Source organism: Helicoverpa armigera, chromosome 21 (genome assembly GCF_030705265.1).
Source record: "Helicoverpa armigera isolate CAAS_96S chromosome 21, ASM3070526v1, whole genome shotgun sequence".
NCBI lineage: Eukaryota > Metazoa > Arthropoda > Insecta > Lepidoptera > Noctuidae > Helicoverpa > Helicoverpa armigera.
The window spans coordinates 590,485-605,917 of record NC_087140.1 but is presented as its reverse complement, the minus strand read 5'-3'; the positions used below and the strand labels follow the sequence as shown (position 1 = coordinate 605,917).

Genomic DNA, 15,433 nt, shown 5'->3' with positions numbered 1-15,433 from the left:
GTTTCTGTTTATCAATTAAAACCTCAAATTGGAATATTTCAGTTTTGAGTTTTGCGTCATTTGATTGAATTGTGCATCAGACTATAGATTTTTGGTAAGGTTTTACGTTCACCTACTCGGTAATTTCGATGCGTTAAGTTGTACCAATGATGGGTGGATACCGGGGTGACTTGGAAAAGACCCGTTGGCCTGTGTGACGGCATCGGGGTGACCAGGAAGAGACTCGTATACATCTGTGGTACAGTTAGTGTCATGTCACTGTGGTTGTGGTCCCTAGGAGGCCAGGATGGGCTGAGAGCTCGGCTAAGGGACACAACGGTTATGTGAAGCCTATCGAGTAGAAGGCGTTGATGTGAATGACTACCGTAGCTATAATGATTTAGTAATTTACAAGTTGAGTCTGACTTGCAATTCGATCTTTCTTTGGTTTCGTGCTTAGCATTTAATGTATCTAGTTTCTTCATTTAAATAATGATTGCTATCCTTTAAATCTGTAACATGTGTGTAGGTCTTACTATCTTGCGTAACCAGAAGGTCAGTTGCTGATCCATATGTTGTCAATATTTGATCGGTTGCCTAAGCACTTTCTATTTTTGGCTTAACAGATATCATCTTAGGTGAATCGAGCCTGGAGAACAGAACGAGATCGACTAAGAGGGCGCCGTGCGAGGTGTTGCGGCACATGTGTATGCTGGCTTCGTCTGCACTTCTAGAAGCCGAGACGTCGCGTTGATGCTATGGTGGACTGAGTTGATGGGTTTGTGGTAGAGTTGACGGGGTTTATCTCTACGTTACGAGCAGGTGATCTGTTTTGTTGTTTACGTAGTAAGGAGACGCGGGGAGATTGTAAATGTGAGCCATGTGGGTTTATTTTACGACTGTGGCTTTTAATGTGACTAAGGGACTTAGGAGGCCGAGACGGCGGTTAACGACCGTGGAATGTAGAAAGTATCATGTGATGATGACAATTATGTTGACAATGCTGATTTTGTGATTTCAAATACTTTGAGAAAATTGATGGCTTCTAAACTGGCTTATGATTGGCGACTAACTTGACCGTTACTGATTATGTGTAATATGGGAACTGGCTCGCAGGGCCGTTGTTCCATGACATGTGACAAATCTTGGGGACTGGCGTGCAGGGCTGATTTCCCATGACACGTGACTAGTGTGACTGATGAATAACAGGAACTGGTCCTCTGAGTCGATGTTCCACGACGTGTGTTGACTGTGACTGATTTTCGTGTGTGCTCGCTGGGACGCTGTAGCACGGCATGGGGGTCATGTTAAGAGCTGGCTTATCTTGGCTGTAGGTTCTGGTGACTCTAACCATGTCGCTTAGCACAGTCCAGTGGGACTTGACTATTTGACTTGGCCGCGAGGCGGCGTGTGTTGCCATGTGAGTTGGCGTTGTGAGTTGGCCACGAGGTGGCGTGTGGAGCCATGTGAGTTGGCGTTGTGTGTTGGCCACGAGGTGGCGTGTGGAGCCATGTGAGTTGGCATTGTGAGTTGGCCACGAGGTGGCGTGTGGTGCCATGAGAGTTGGCATTGTGACTTGGCCGCGTGGCGGCGTGGACAGAGATTGACGACTAAGAACAAGAGACAGAGTTTGACGATAGGGTGACATGTGGTCCGAGTGTGATGACAAAGGACATGTGGTTCGAGTGTGATGACAAAGGACATGTGGTCCGAGAGTGATGACGAAGGACATGAGGTCCGGGAGTGACGACAAAGGACATGAGGTCCGAGAGTGACGTTGGGGAACGAGTAGTCAGAGCTTGACGATGAAGTACTAGTGGTCAGAGATGGACGAGCGTGTGACATGTTTGTACAGGCTGTTCTTCATTACAGATTGAAGCGACAGAGGAGCTGGAGACACAGAGGCGCACGAGGACGTGCGAAAGTCAGTATGGCCGTGACGGCGCTTCGATAAATCGTGGTGGTTCTCCAAAGAGTGTTAGGTGCAATGGGAATCATCCAAGGAGTTTTATTGTAGGCTCATTGTACCTCTCGCTCTTGACACAACACTGAGCACTGGCAGCCTAGAAAAGTAATGACAACCGTTCCTTTTGTTTCTAATGACAGTCAGTCAGTCAGATTGGTTCGGGCTTTGCGAATGGAGGTCACGTGATCTGTGGCGTGTCGATGGAGTTCTGTATTTCCTATTTTACATGATTATTGAGAATTATTGGATGTTAAGCTTCGAAGTGTGATTAAAGCGCTGATTGTATTGTAACAGTGAATTTTATTCTCCTCGCCCGATATACTCACGCCTACCATGATGATTCTATGACGAAACTGTAACACATTCCTAGCTCCTAACTCCTGATGTGGGGCCACTCCCTACATATTTTTTTGTATTCTTTCTTTATTTACATAGATATTTAAATATTTACAATACAAATCAAAAACTATTCCAGTAAAACAAACAAACATCGCTGTCAACTGGGAGCGTGCCCAAGAGGCTGGCAGCATTACCTCGTTGGATCGCCATGCTGATATAAAGTTCCTTACTAATCACCGTTCTTAAACAACTGACTAAGGGCCGATTTTTCAATCATCAGATAAAATGCCTAATAACTATTCTAAGGAATAACGTTATTGGACTGTTTATACAGACGAATAGATGCTCGTCGATTTTTCATTAGTAATTTATTGCATGAATAACGTTTTGATCCAATATTTCAACTCTAGCATTTTAAGCTTTTGAGAAGTGAAACAAATATATCGCTAAGCAATGCATTAGACAGAGACAGACTTTTTTCTATCCTGTCAAATTATCCGTCTATAATTTTTAGGTTAAAAATAGCCAGTTCAGTTTGAGTTGTTTTTGATTTTGTGAAAAACATAAAGTAAAATAATGGAAAACAAAAAACGAGAGCGCTCAGCCAATTTTGATTCTGCTGAAATTCAGCTCCTAATTAATTTAGTGGCAAAATTTAAAAATATTGTTGAAAATAAAAAAACTGATGCCGTTACTAATAAGGATAAGGAGGCAGCCTGGAGGCAAATAGAAGAGAATTTTAACTCCTGTGGAGTGTCCACAAATGCCCGATCGTGGAAGACCCTCAAATTGAAATACGAGGGTATAAAAAAAAACACAAAAAAGAAATCTTCTCTGCAAAGGCAAGAGATGTACAAAACTGGAGGAGGGCCTTCAAAAGCTCCAGAATTCAGTGAAATCGATGAAAAGGTGCTTAGCATCTGCTCGAACATAACAGGACTTGAGCCACGTCACGACAGTGACACTATTTCAAGTAAGTATTGGCATGTTTTTGGTTACCAGTTACTATTTAAAGTGCAAAAGCTCACATGTAATAATATTTTTCAGAATCTACTCCTCTGGAAGAAGTTGAAGATAGTAATATTATTTTTGAAATAGAAGAAATACCAGAAAATTCATTCCAACCCCATCCAGTAGTTGATTTGGCCATCGGGAAATTGTTGAGGACAATCAAAAAGGTATATGTCTATAAAAGTCAGATGTTCTTAAATTCAGTTATTTTATTTTAAGGAGCATTCTATGAGGCCATAATTTATAATTTATGCTTGCAGGCAGGTTGTAAGATTATAGTAGGGTACTACAGATTGTGTTTTGATATCTAATAATAAACCAAACAAATGAAACATGTTATGTTTAATTAGCCCATAAGCCCATACTAAATGTAGGTATACTTTCATGTAATGTATTGTATGTAATTGTTGTTGTATTACTTTCAGAAAATAATTGGGACAAATGGCACCCAAAGGCTTTAAAATCAAGGGTGTCCAATGTATTAAAACCAAATGTCTCCAAAGCTAGTGTCACCGCCAAACTAGACAAATTAAGCGAAGCTCGACTGGAGCTAGTACAGCTCCAAATGAAGACTGCCAAACTTGAGCACCAGTTTATGGAGGAGGAGCATAAACTGAAAATGTTGCATTTAGCTAATGATGAGAGAAGAAAAGAAGAATTACACTCATTACAATTAAAACAAAATGGGTGTAATTGTGGAGCAGTTCCAAATACCATGACTTAGATTTTTGTTCATTATTTTGAAAAATAAAAACTTGACTTTAATAAAATACCAATGTTTTTATTATGTAACATTAATTGAAAAAGAAATTGCACATATGATAAACATAAATTTCTATTGAATGAATATAAAGATTATATGTAGTAAAACTGTTGAAAAATTGAGCTTGGCTGCCCTAGATTATTCAGTAGGTAAGGCATGAAAATAATTTATTAAGATTAAGTTCCTAGTATGGCACCTTTCATCACCAGTAAAATCGGCTATAGCGGGTGGAAATATAGGCTGTGGTGGAATATGCAATTCTGGGTCCACTGGAGGTTCCTCCTCATTTTTTGATCTTGCCAAGTTGTGTAGTACAGCACAGGCTACAATCACATCTTGTGCAAGCGGCAGCCTACACCTTAATCCTATACTTAGGACTGGAAACCGTCTTTTCCAAACTCCAAAGCACCTTTCAATAACATTCCGTGTTCGAATTTGTGATTCATTATATAAAGTCTTAGTTGGTGTGTCTGGATTTTGAAAAGGAGTGAGTAGGTAATTAGTTAGTTCATAACCACTATCTCCAAGTATAATTCCATTGCCAAATTCACCATTCTCAAAGTGGTATTTCACATGTGAATTGGCAAATATCATGCAATCATGGGTAGAGCCAGGCCAACGTGCAACTATATCTTGAAACATCAAGTCTGCTGAACACATTGCTTGAACATTAAACGAAAAGAATCCTTTTCTATTCCTGAATTCTTCTGCAGTGTTACCACCAGGCGACTGAATCCTAATATGGGTGCCATCTATAGCCGATACTACTCTAGGGAATCTGGCTATTTTATAAAATTCTAGTTGAGTGCTTCTGATGTCTTCGTCACTTCTTGGCAAGTTTATGAATATTGTTCTTAAAGATGCTATAGCTTCAGTAACTTTTTTAATAATACGGCACATAGTGGAACTATGAATACCACCAAAATCACCAACAGTTATGTAAAAACTTCCAGTGGCATAAAATCGCAGTGCAATTAATAACTGCAACATGGGTGAAATACACTGATTTCTGAAACAAATAAAAGCCCTTATTTTAACTGATATTGTAAGTACATACATAGGTAAGCACTATCTTACATCACGGAAAGTGCGATATAACAGCTTACCGCTTACGTACCTTTCTGTTTGGTGCTTGATTTTATTTTCAATTAGGGAAAGTAAATATTGCACCGACTCTTTCCGAAGTCTGAATCTGCGATGAAATTCTTTTGAATCCCAAATCCTAAAGTGATCAGGCCTTGGGCGGATTATTCTTTCTTTTCTTTCGGGTGGATTTATATATTCATTTATTATAGTCTCTTCTTCGATAGCCAAGTCATCAATATTATCGAAAATATCCATAATAAATTGTTAATAGCGCAAGAAATAACTTTCAGGCCTTGGGCGGATTATTCTTTCTTTTCTTTCGGGTGGATTTATATATTCATTTATTAAAGTCTCTTCTTCGATAGCCAAGTCATCAATATTATCGAAAATATCCATAATAAATTGATAAATTGTTAATAGCGCAAGAAATAACTTCAAACTAAAACGTCATCTGCGTCAAATTATCAATCGAATAGTATCTACTTACCTGGCGGTCAAGGCGGCAAATAAATTAATTCCTCAGATAAGGATTTATTCGTCCAATAGGTCTTACTCGACCATTGAAAAATTCATCAACTTCGCTATCTCTCGAATATACCCTATCTGTTTGTTTATCTGACAATTGAAAAATCGGCCCTAATGTGAATAACGTGTGACTGAGGTGACAGATACCAGTTAATCGAATTTGCGATAACTCGGACACTAGGAGCGCTTTCAGACTAGCGGATTTTTGTCGAGCGTAGCAATACCGGCCTTCTACCGGCAAAATCAGTCGGTTGGTTTCAAACGTCATATTTCACACGGGACATTGTCAACTGTTTGCTGTGAATCTTACAGTCGAATATATGTACTAACCGGATGATATCGCCAGATTTTTCCGCTTGGAAAATCCGCCTGTATCAATTCACTATTATACTAGTAACATTAATCTATTATCCGCAATAAGATTAACGCGAAATAGGTCAGCCCCTGCTCTCAACATTTAACTAAACTAGCATACGAGTTAAAATACGTTAACTACTTAAATTAAGCTCTTCTCACCCAGTATCAGAGTAACGAAACAATAATAAATCCGACATCTAGTGTTAGAAGCACGTTTTGGATCACCAGTTATTTGCGATAATATCAAGCGTTTGTGTTTTGTTTATTGGGTGTTAGTTAATTGAAAGGGGTTTTGAAAACCTCTAAATTTTGGGATATGGATAGATTCTTCTTGTTATTGTGGAGTGGCTCAATTGATATGTTTTAATTATTTTTAAAATATTTTCGATAGGTATCTCTTATTGACATTCTTTAAAAGCGACTGTATTGAAACTCTTAAAGCGGAAACATCTGTATGTACATATAAGTATATATGTATGACCCTTTATCATAGTAGGTATATGTCGGTAACTTATATACTTCTGCTGCATCACGACACATAAATATCTATCTGTCTTTAACTTTCCACAATACTCACTTTGGCCGTTAACTTTCATCTGAATCAATTAGCAATTAAACCATTTGCCTTAGACGCATGACAAACAAACTATAGTGACCACATACAACACAGACAAACACATAATAAGACAGTGAAACAAACAGTCGCATTTTCTTAATACGCAGGTACTCTTACAGCGAAAACACAAGCTTTCATCACCATACCCATTAAACAGGTCCTCAGACAATATCTCCTTCCACAATCAGGCCCTCAGAATAGGGAGGCGGATAAAAAGCCAGTGAATCGGAAGAGTCATTAATCTCCCGTAGAGTGCATGTGTCGACATCAGGCTCCTCACTCCAAAATATGGAGTATTTAGATAGCATGAGCAGAATTTTGTCCAAGTTTGATGCTTAGAATAAAAAGATAGTCCTACTAATATTGTAACTTCATTTTTCATCAATATCTGTACATTATATTTTAAAATAAACTAAATCTATGTTAACCTTAAAAAAAAACTTAAAACTAATAAAGTGCGTCGAAAAATTGATCCTCATCGCTGTCACCCGGCAGTGTGCCAGTGTGCTGTGAAATAATAATATTGTAACTCAGATTAGATTTTAGAGGACTAACTAAATAACTTGCTTTTTGGCAAGTCGGCGAATAAACTTTTTAACACACCTTTAGTTTGTGATCCAAATTCATATATACTACATTTATTCGGGTACGCGGAGTAGGTCCCCAAGAACGCGGCTAAAACCGCGTGCAGAAACTAGGCATACTTATTATATGTATAATCTCAAAAATAAAATTCTTTAGCCGAGTTCGGACCAATCAATTGCTACACTGCCCTTACATATTTTAAAGAGGAGAGAGTACAAAGTTCCTATAGAAACGAAACGAATGAGTCCCGTGGAAAAATCGAAAATTTCCTCAAATAGAAAATGAAGTATAATTTCAATATATCACAGAAGGACATGGCTCGGAATAACACACGCACACTGCAGTGCAATGTTATCGTAACGAAATGATATGTTCCCTCGCCCACGCGCTACCCTTGTGGTACTTGGAATATACAGGGGTATACTGTGAGCGGTTACGCTTGGTAGATTATGGAAAAGCTCGCCTGGAATGTGATAAATCGATTAAAAGTAGGTTACTCCAAATTAACATGCACTCATTAAAAGTAGGTAAATAAATATATAAATATGACAATACCTTCGTAGGTGTAAACTATTACTAAGTATATACAGCAGGTTTGGCTTATGTTTTGAATGCTATTTAATCAAATTAGATGATTTGGATAACAGTAACACAGTAAAATCCATAGATGTTCAAATCTAACTTGGCAATGCTGCCAGCCTCTTGGACAAAACTCCCAGTCGACACTGATGGGGAGGACTTTTATGACGCTTTTTAAGTTCTGATTTTATACTCAGATAATTTTAAGTTTTATTGTAAACACTTAAATTGTTTTAAATGTCTATGTCAATCCATCTGAAGTGGAACCAAAGACACTAAACCTATAGTTACTATTAATTGTATTTTTTCTTTGTACAATATATTGTTTGAATATTTTTTTTATAGTGTGACGAACTTATAGAACGTACCTACATATAGTAAGAGATAAAAAAGATCGACTTTATAAAAAATCGTGCCCTGTAACTTCAGGTTCACGACACAGAGTACCTATATGTAGGTAGCGGTAATAAGTCAATTTACAGTCCGAAACAGATACGTGGGTGAAAAAAACGCCAATCTATTTGTTATCTTAGTGTGAGTTATAGTAAATTGAGACACCATCCTTGAGTATTGAATATTTATATCCAATAATGTGATTTTGACGTCGTGTACAAGATCTGTACCTATCCATTTTGATACTTGTGAATCCAAATATTTAACCTCGGAATCGCTGTGAATTTGAAATAATATTCAAAGTAGGCTGAAAAATAACACTCTCAGACACGTCGTAATTACATGAAATGCCCCCAAAAACGTAATGTATTGTTGCTGGGAAGAAGAAGAGAATTTGGCAACGACAACAATAATTTTAATCCTGAAATGGAAAGCACTTCGCATGGGACAAGCGTGAAAAGCGGGAATCGGCTTATCAACAGAATAATATAAGATCAAACGAACTTCTGGAAGTGAAGTTCGATCATTATTATATGAGTCGCTTCATTCGAAGATACAGTTTACCAGGTAGTCCCTTTGACCTACTAGGCATGATTCGCACGTTGAGAGTATCGATTTTTAATCGATTACCCACTTTTTTTTTTTTTTTTTTTGTTTTCTCAATATAGTGACGGTTGAATGTTCAAGTCATTCTTGTTTAGAGAATATAAATACAATACAATAAAAGTTTTATTCTAGGGTATGGGTGGGAGGAAGCCTGTATCTTCGAATGAAGCGACTCATATAATAATGATCGAACTTCACTTCCAGAAGTTCGTTTGATCTTATATTATATGTCGTCGCTTCATTCTTCAGATACAGTTTACCAGGTAGATGTTCAGAGATATGTTAGTAAAACATAGATATACAGAAGAAAACTTTTATTTTATAACCAAAAAACATAATTTCAAACTTCTTATGATAAATCAATATACAACATTTTGATTAATTATTTAGCGTGAATCATTATATAAATATTTAATCAACAGCAAATACTGATCTTGCATATGTATCTAAATCGACCACTGGACGGTTATAAAACCTAGCGAATGTCAAAGACGAGCTAGACCAGCCAGCTGTCTTTCTTATGGTCTCAATGCAGACTCCTGCAGAGGCCGCTGCCGAGGTGGAGGCGTGACGAGTGCTATGAGCACTAAATATGGTGACGTCAATGCCGCTCTCTGCAAGAACCTGCTTTATCCACCTACTTATGGTCTGAGAAGAAACTTTTTTGAACGGTTTTTTATGGCTCAAAAATAGATTATCGTTATCATCTGATCGAGATACGGCTGTAACTGAAAGATAATCTTCAAGGGTTGTTGCTGGACATATGCATGGATTATCTAAAAAATAAGGCAGCCAAAGTACAGGTTGTTCTCGATTGGCTGCGGAGGTTTTTATAATGTCTGATATTAAAATCTTTATTCCAGTAGGAGTCTTATTGATGTTGGAAATTTTAATAACAGATAGTGTTTGTACTCTTTGTGAAGTACACAGAGCTAATAATATTGCTAACTTTTTTGTGAGTTGAGTTAAGTTTATTTCCTTATTCGGATACCAACTGGAAATATGGTCTAGTACCTTTTTGGGATCCCAAGTAGTAGCATATTTAGGACGGGATGGATTTTGTTTGTACATGCCCTTTAAAAGTCGTTTGATACGCTCATCAGAACCTATGTTATTCCCGAGGAGTAAAGATAGGGCTGATCGGTGACTATTAAGGGCGCCGTAGGATGCGCCTTCATTAAATAAATTAACTAAGAATACTATTACTGATGATATGGGGGCTTCGAAACTATCAATTGAGGTTTTCTCACAGAAAGACCACCATAATTTATAAGTCGATGAATATTGTTTCATGGTATTGTGGGAAATAGATGCTAACATAAGATCCAGGGCTACCTCCGGTGTATTTAATCTTGTAAATGCTTCCCTGAGAGCAGCGCGGCCCCCAGGGAAAGGCTGCGATGAAGCCGGTGATGAGATCTGAAATTTGAACGTAAAATATCTTTTTTAGGTTCAAAAATTACAATATCTGAGATGATCATTCGTTTGAGCAAGGGGAACCATGCTTGGCCTGGCCAATAGGGGAAAACTAGAATGCCAGTAGCATTATCGTTTATTATTTTTCGCAAACATTTTAGAATTAGTGCAAACGGTGGGAATGCATAGAAGAAGTAGGGATGCCAATTAACAGTGAAAGCGTCGACTGTGATTGCATCAGGATCTGGTTTCCAAGATATATATTGGCAGCATTTTGTGTTAGTGCGAGATGCGAAAAGATCAATTTCTGGTTCACCCAGAGTGTGAACTATCTTTTGGAAGGCCCAATTAGATAGTTCCCACTCTGTGTCTACGTTGATTTTACGTGATTCTGCATCAGCTTCCACGTTTTCACGCGTATTTATATAAGATGCAAGGAGGAAAATGTTTCGCTTCTCACACCACCGCCAAATATCTTTTGCCAACTGATGCAAATGAGGGAACCGAATACCACCCATTCGGTTAATATAGCATAAAGCAGTTGTGTTGTCGACACGCAATAATATAGAGCAGTTACAATGTTTGCTAGCAAAACATTTTAAACTTAAGAAGACTGCCAATAATTCTAAGTGATTAATATGAAAAGATAATTCATCATCTTTCCACCCACCATTCACGCGTTTGCCATTACAAAATGCTCCCCAGCCAGTTCGGGAGGCATCTGTATATATTTCTAAGGAATAATTGTTATCATATCTTAAAACATTACATGTTGACATTATATTTTGTTCCCACCACAGTAAATCGGGTAAAACGATATCGGATAGTTTTATGCGAGCTTCGAAGTCTCCATGTTTTTGGAGTGCTAAAAATTTTTCTCGCTCGAGGGATTTGGTATACAACCAGCCGTATTTTACTGCTGGGCATGCTGCGGTCAGCACGCCAATGAATTGCGATAGTTCTCTGATGGAACATTGCGGTAGGGAACTAAATTTTTTAACTAATCTGATGATAGTAATTCGCTTAGCTGCTGGTAAGCTTAATGACATATCAATTGTGTTATAAATAAAGCCGAGAAATTTACAAATTTGTCGTGGTTCTAGATTGCTTTTTTCATAATTTATGACAAATCCGAGGCAATTCAACAACTCGATTGTTTTTGTAACATTTGATTGACACTCGGAATAGGTATCCCCTATACATAATATATCGTCTAAATATATTACAGACCTGAGACCCTTACTCCGCAAATAGTTTACCACTTCTTTCATTAGCTTAGTGAAAACTCTAGGGGCTGCAGATAAACCATAAGGCAAAGCGTTAAACTCAAAACAATTTCCTTCAAATATAAAGCGTAAATATTTACGATGTGTTATTGAAATAGGCAATAAAAAATAGGCTTCTTTTAAATCAATGTTTGCCAAAAAACCACCTTTTGGCACCAGTCTAGCTGCTGTTCTATGATCCTCCATTTTAAAGTGAGGAGAGGAAATGTAAGAGTTTAATTTTTTGAGGTTAAGGATGAACCTTTTGGTCCCATTGGGCTTAGGAGCTAGGAAAACACTAGATATAAAATCATTTTTAGATCTTAAACATGGTGATATAGCACCTAGTCTTAACAGGTCACTGATAGAACGTGATATTTCTATCTTATCATTATTTGTATGAAGGTTACAAGGGATAGACACCTGGGTCACTGTTCTGCAGAAAGGTATGGAATAACCTTCTGATACCCACTTAAGTATTTCAGGATTTTTGGTAATTTGTAACCAGCAATTGTAAAAATACTGAATTCTACCAGCATGTACCTCTACTGCTGATCCGATGCACGTGGCTTCTTGGGTTGTGCAGGTGGCTTCTGATGTGTAGAGCTGCCTGGTTGGGTTCTCCGATTCGAGGGTGCCGTCGTCTTCCTTTGCCCTCCCCTCCCCCCCCTGTTCGGAGGGAAACGAGGAGGGCCCGTCCAGTTTCCCTGATAGCGTGGGCGCGACGGTTGGTATGAAGGTAACGTAGGCGGAGTCTTTGGTTGAGGGGTAGGCTTTTTTATTTGCAAGCCGTGCTTTTCAATAACTTTGGTAGCTTTTATTTTGTCCGAAAGCTTATTGCCAAAAAGCATTTCGTCACGGTCTACGTCTTGCATAATATTTAGGAAAGATTTGTCAAGACCTGGCGTAATAAACCGTTTTCTTGCTTCGGTTTCATGATGATGTAGATCACAAAGTAAACGGCAGCTGTCACTTAGGAATTTTACGGCTTGTAACCTATCTTTTCCATCATCTAAAAGCAGTTCTAGGCCTTTGTTAAGAGCAACTATACCTTGTCCTAGTTGCTGCTGTACCGATTCTACCCTTTTATCCCGAGATCGTGCGGCCTCGGTAACTGCGGCCGAGATTTCTGGGTTTAGTTTCGGCGCCTGTAATAGGGTACAATTTTCAGGAATTGTGTACTCCTTAAGGAGCTTTTCCTTTGTTTCCTTGTTTATACCTTTTTTAAGGATAGGTAGCCAAAGGCTCGACAATTTATCATGAATTTTTGGTCCTAACGTCGGTATATCTTCGATTGTTTCGCCTAGAGCGGATAAGATATCTGGGTCCAGGTCAGGTGCCTGCTCTTCACTACCCTCTCCTATATTGCTCCCTTCTAGGTTAGCTACTGATACATCAGGCGTAGCTTGTGGGTCTATAACGGTTTCGACCAAATTTTCGTTATCTGCAAGCAAATAACAATATGTTATTTTTAAGAGCAATATTTTATATAATGGAAAAATAAGTTTTAAGAATTGTCTTCGTGAGGATACTCGATCCACCTCCAGACACTACCATAAAACCTGAATAGGTAGGTATTTTGATGATTTAAACTTAGATATTAAAATATGTTTCTGATAACCCACGCGTTAACACGCGGTTAACTTCTAGGGTATTATATAATATCTTAAAATTCCCACGTGTTAACACACGGTTAACCTCTAGGGTGTAAATTAGGAAACTCCCACGTGTTAGCACACGGCTAACCTCTAGGGGTTGATTTGCCTTCGTGATGACACACGGTCAACCTCCAGGCGTGAACTTTGAATAATATTTTACGATCACTGATAAGCACTAATATATGATAACGAAGTTAGGTTACTAACCTGTTTTATCCGAGTCGTCTGACGAAGTATTTATAACTCTTCTACGCTTTGCTTTAAGTTTCTCGATTTTGCGTTTATAACGCTCAATCTTATCTTCACGCTTCCTTTTAGGCATACTAATCGTTATAATATACACGGAAAGAACAATTTTTGAACTAGTATTGTAAATACGTGCGTTCGCTGCCTCGCAGAAAAAAGGAATGACTTGAACATTCAACCGTCACTATATTGAGAAAACAAAAAAAAAAGTGGGTAATCGATTAAAAATCGATACTCTCAACGTGCGAATCATGCCTAGTAGGTCAAAGGGACTACCTGGTAAACTGTATCTGAAGAATGAAGCGACGACATATAATTAAAATAAAAGTTGCGTCTAAGCTCGCAATATGTGCCCATATATTTCCAACCCTCCTAGACGACCTATGTCGAACGTAGTTCAGTAAGTGGGTCATATTTGATAGTTTTTCAGTCAGGCTGCTATTTTTAACTAGTTCGTTCGTCACCATCGTCTATAGAACTTTGTTGACGTAAGACATACGTCAGTCCTTTATTGTATCTTGTTGCAATTGCATGCTTTACTTTCTGAAATAAAAGTTTCTCATAAATCTATACTGATATCGTAAAGCTCCAGAGTTTGTTTACCTTTTGAACTATTGGATGGATTTGCGAAATTCCTCCAGTGTTATTTATCTATCTAGGAAGATCTATCTGCTTTTATTTATCTAGGAAGGCTATATACAATGTGTCCCGGGGATAAGTGACCGTCCGAAATTTTTTGAATATTTGTACAAAATTAAGGATAATTTCCTTTACATCGATATATATGTACTACGTACTAGATAGAACGTTCCGAACAAAAAGCTTACCACACTGAACTGCAGTGCAGACTATGCAGTGCCCAAAATGGCAAATCAGAGCGATTTTGACGCCTGCGTCAGATGGATGTCTATGAAACGACAATTATAAAATAGAAAATACATATCAAGGTATAAACTTACACATATAAACTATTCGAGAGTCAAGTTAGTAAAATTACACGCTGTTCATGCTATTACAACGCTTGTATATCATACTTTTCATTTATAATTCAATTTTACAAATATGCATTAATTTGTTCCCGCCCGCCATCTTAAATTATGGATTAAGAAAAGCGTGCAGAAACAGATGTGCCATAAAACTGGCAGTAGGTAAAATATCAATGAAAACAGACTTCACTTTGTCATGGTACGTTCTTACTTTCAAGAAAAAATAATTAAATTCCCGAAAATTTGTGATAGCCCTCTTAAGAAAAAAAAACATCGTAATTAATATTAAAAACTCTAAAAATAAGTTCCTGGTTTTAATATATTACATGATTTTGCATTCAATTAGATATAAATAAACTTTTTGATATATTACATGATTTTGAATTCACTTAGATATAAACTTTTTGAGTAATGAAAAATGTAGGCAAAATACGAGCGACACTTCAGCAATTAACATCAATGAGGATGACTACATGTCACAATACGTCAACGAGATGTCAACAGACGACATAAGCGGGTAAATTATTTGTATGGATGTTCTTGTCTATCGCTAGAATATATGTCAATGTTTCCTTTATATTTGGGACTTACCGCCTTTGGTTTTTTTTTAATGATTTTTTTATTTTTTTTTTAGTAAATACTGTGACGTGCTGCAGTTTTTTAAAGATATTTCCTAAGTTTTTACATCTTTTTAAATTCTTTTTTCTTTATTGACTAGCCGACATCATAGTTTATCAATTAAAATTATCAAACATAACAAAAATGTAATAAAACATTTATTAGAAAAAAAAAGAAAATAAAAATTCAAAGAAAATAACGCCTTTTTTTCAGTTTTTTCAAAATAAGTCCAATAAATGCCCCCTTAATATCACTTTCTTTTAATTTATTAATAAACTACATAATATTTCCTACAATAGCTCAGAACAATGTTTGCTGCTATTTCAAACAAATGCAAAAATACAGTCAGTTGAAATTTGAAAAAAAAGAGCAAAGCCTGTTATTAACAGGCCTGACAATAATTTTTTTTAAATGATTTTTTTCAAAAATGTAAAAGAAA

The 15,433-nt window shown here is 37.4% G+C and overlaps 3 protein-coding genes across 4 annotated transcripts; 1 reads left to right on the top strand and 2 right to left on the bottom strand.

The window, feature by feature from the left end:
- Positions 1 to 2,535: 2,535 nt before the first annotated feature.
- Positions 2,536 to 5,787, bottom strand: LOC126056623 (putative nuclease HARBI1). Of its 2 annotated transcripts, XM_064040109.1 has the most exons (3): positions 5,632 to 5,787; positions 5,176 to 5,500; positions 2,536 to 5,067 (listed from the first exon to the last, which is right to left on the bottom strand). In XM_064040109.1, the coding sequence occupies exons 2-3, from the start codon at positions 5,397 to 5,399 to the stop codon at positions 4,197 to 4,199; spliced, it is 1,095 nt and encodes a 364-aa protein (XP_063896179.1). In that variant the 5' UTR covers positions 5,400 to 5,500; positions 5,632 to 5,787; the 3' UTR covers positions 2,536 to 4,196. The 2 variants fall into 2 exon arrangements, with proteins under 2 accessions (XP_063896179.1, XP_049706307.1); XM_049850350.2 differs by lacking the exon at positions 5,632 to 5,787 and having other exon boundaries at positions 5,176 to 5,621.
- LOC126056626 (uncharacterized) lies at positions 2,861 to 4,065 on the top strand. Its single transcript, XM_049850367.2, has 3 exons — positions 2,861 to 3,257; positions 3,332 to 3,462; positions 3,721 to 4,065. Exons 1-3 carry the CDS (start codon positions 2,861 to 2,863, stop codon positions 3,754 to 3,756), a joined length of 564 nt encoding a protein of 187 aa, XP_049706324.2. The 3' UTR covers positions 3,757 to 4,065.
- A 3,317-nt stretch (positions 5,788 to 9,104) lies between the features above and the next one.
- LOC135118385 (uncharacterized) lies at positions 9,105 to 13,593 on the bottom strand. The gene is made up of 3 exons (XM_064040239.1): positions 13,352 to 13,593; positions 12,030 to 12,930; positions 9,105 to 10,224 (listed from the first exon to the last, which is right to left on the bottom strand). Exons 1-2 carry the CDS (start codon positions 13,464 to 13,466, stop codon positions 12,032 to 12,034), a joined length of 1,014 nt encoding a protein of 337 aa, XP_063896309.1. The 5' UTR covers positions 13,467 to 13,593; the 3' UTR covers positions 9,105 to 10,224; positions 12,030 to 12,031.
- Between the last annotated feature and the right edge of the window lie 1,840 nt (positions 13,594 to 15,433).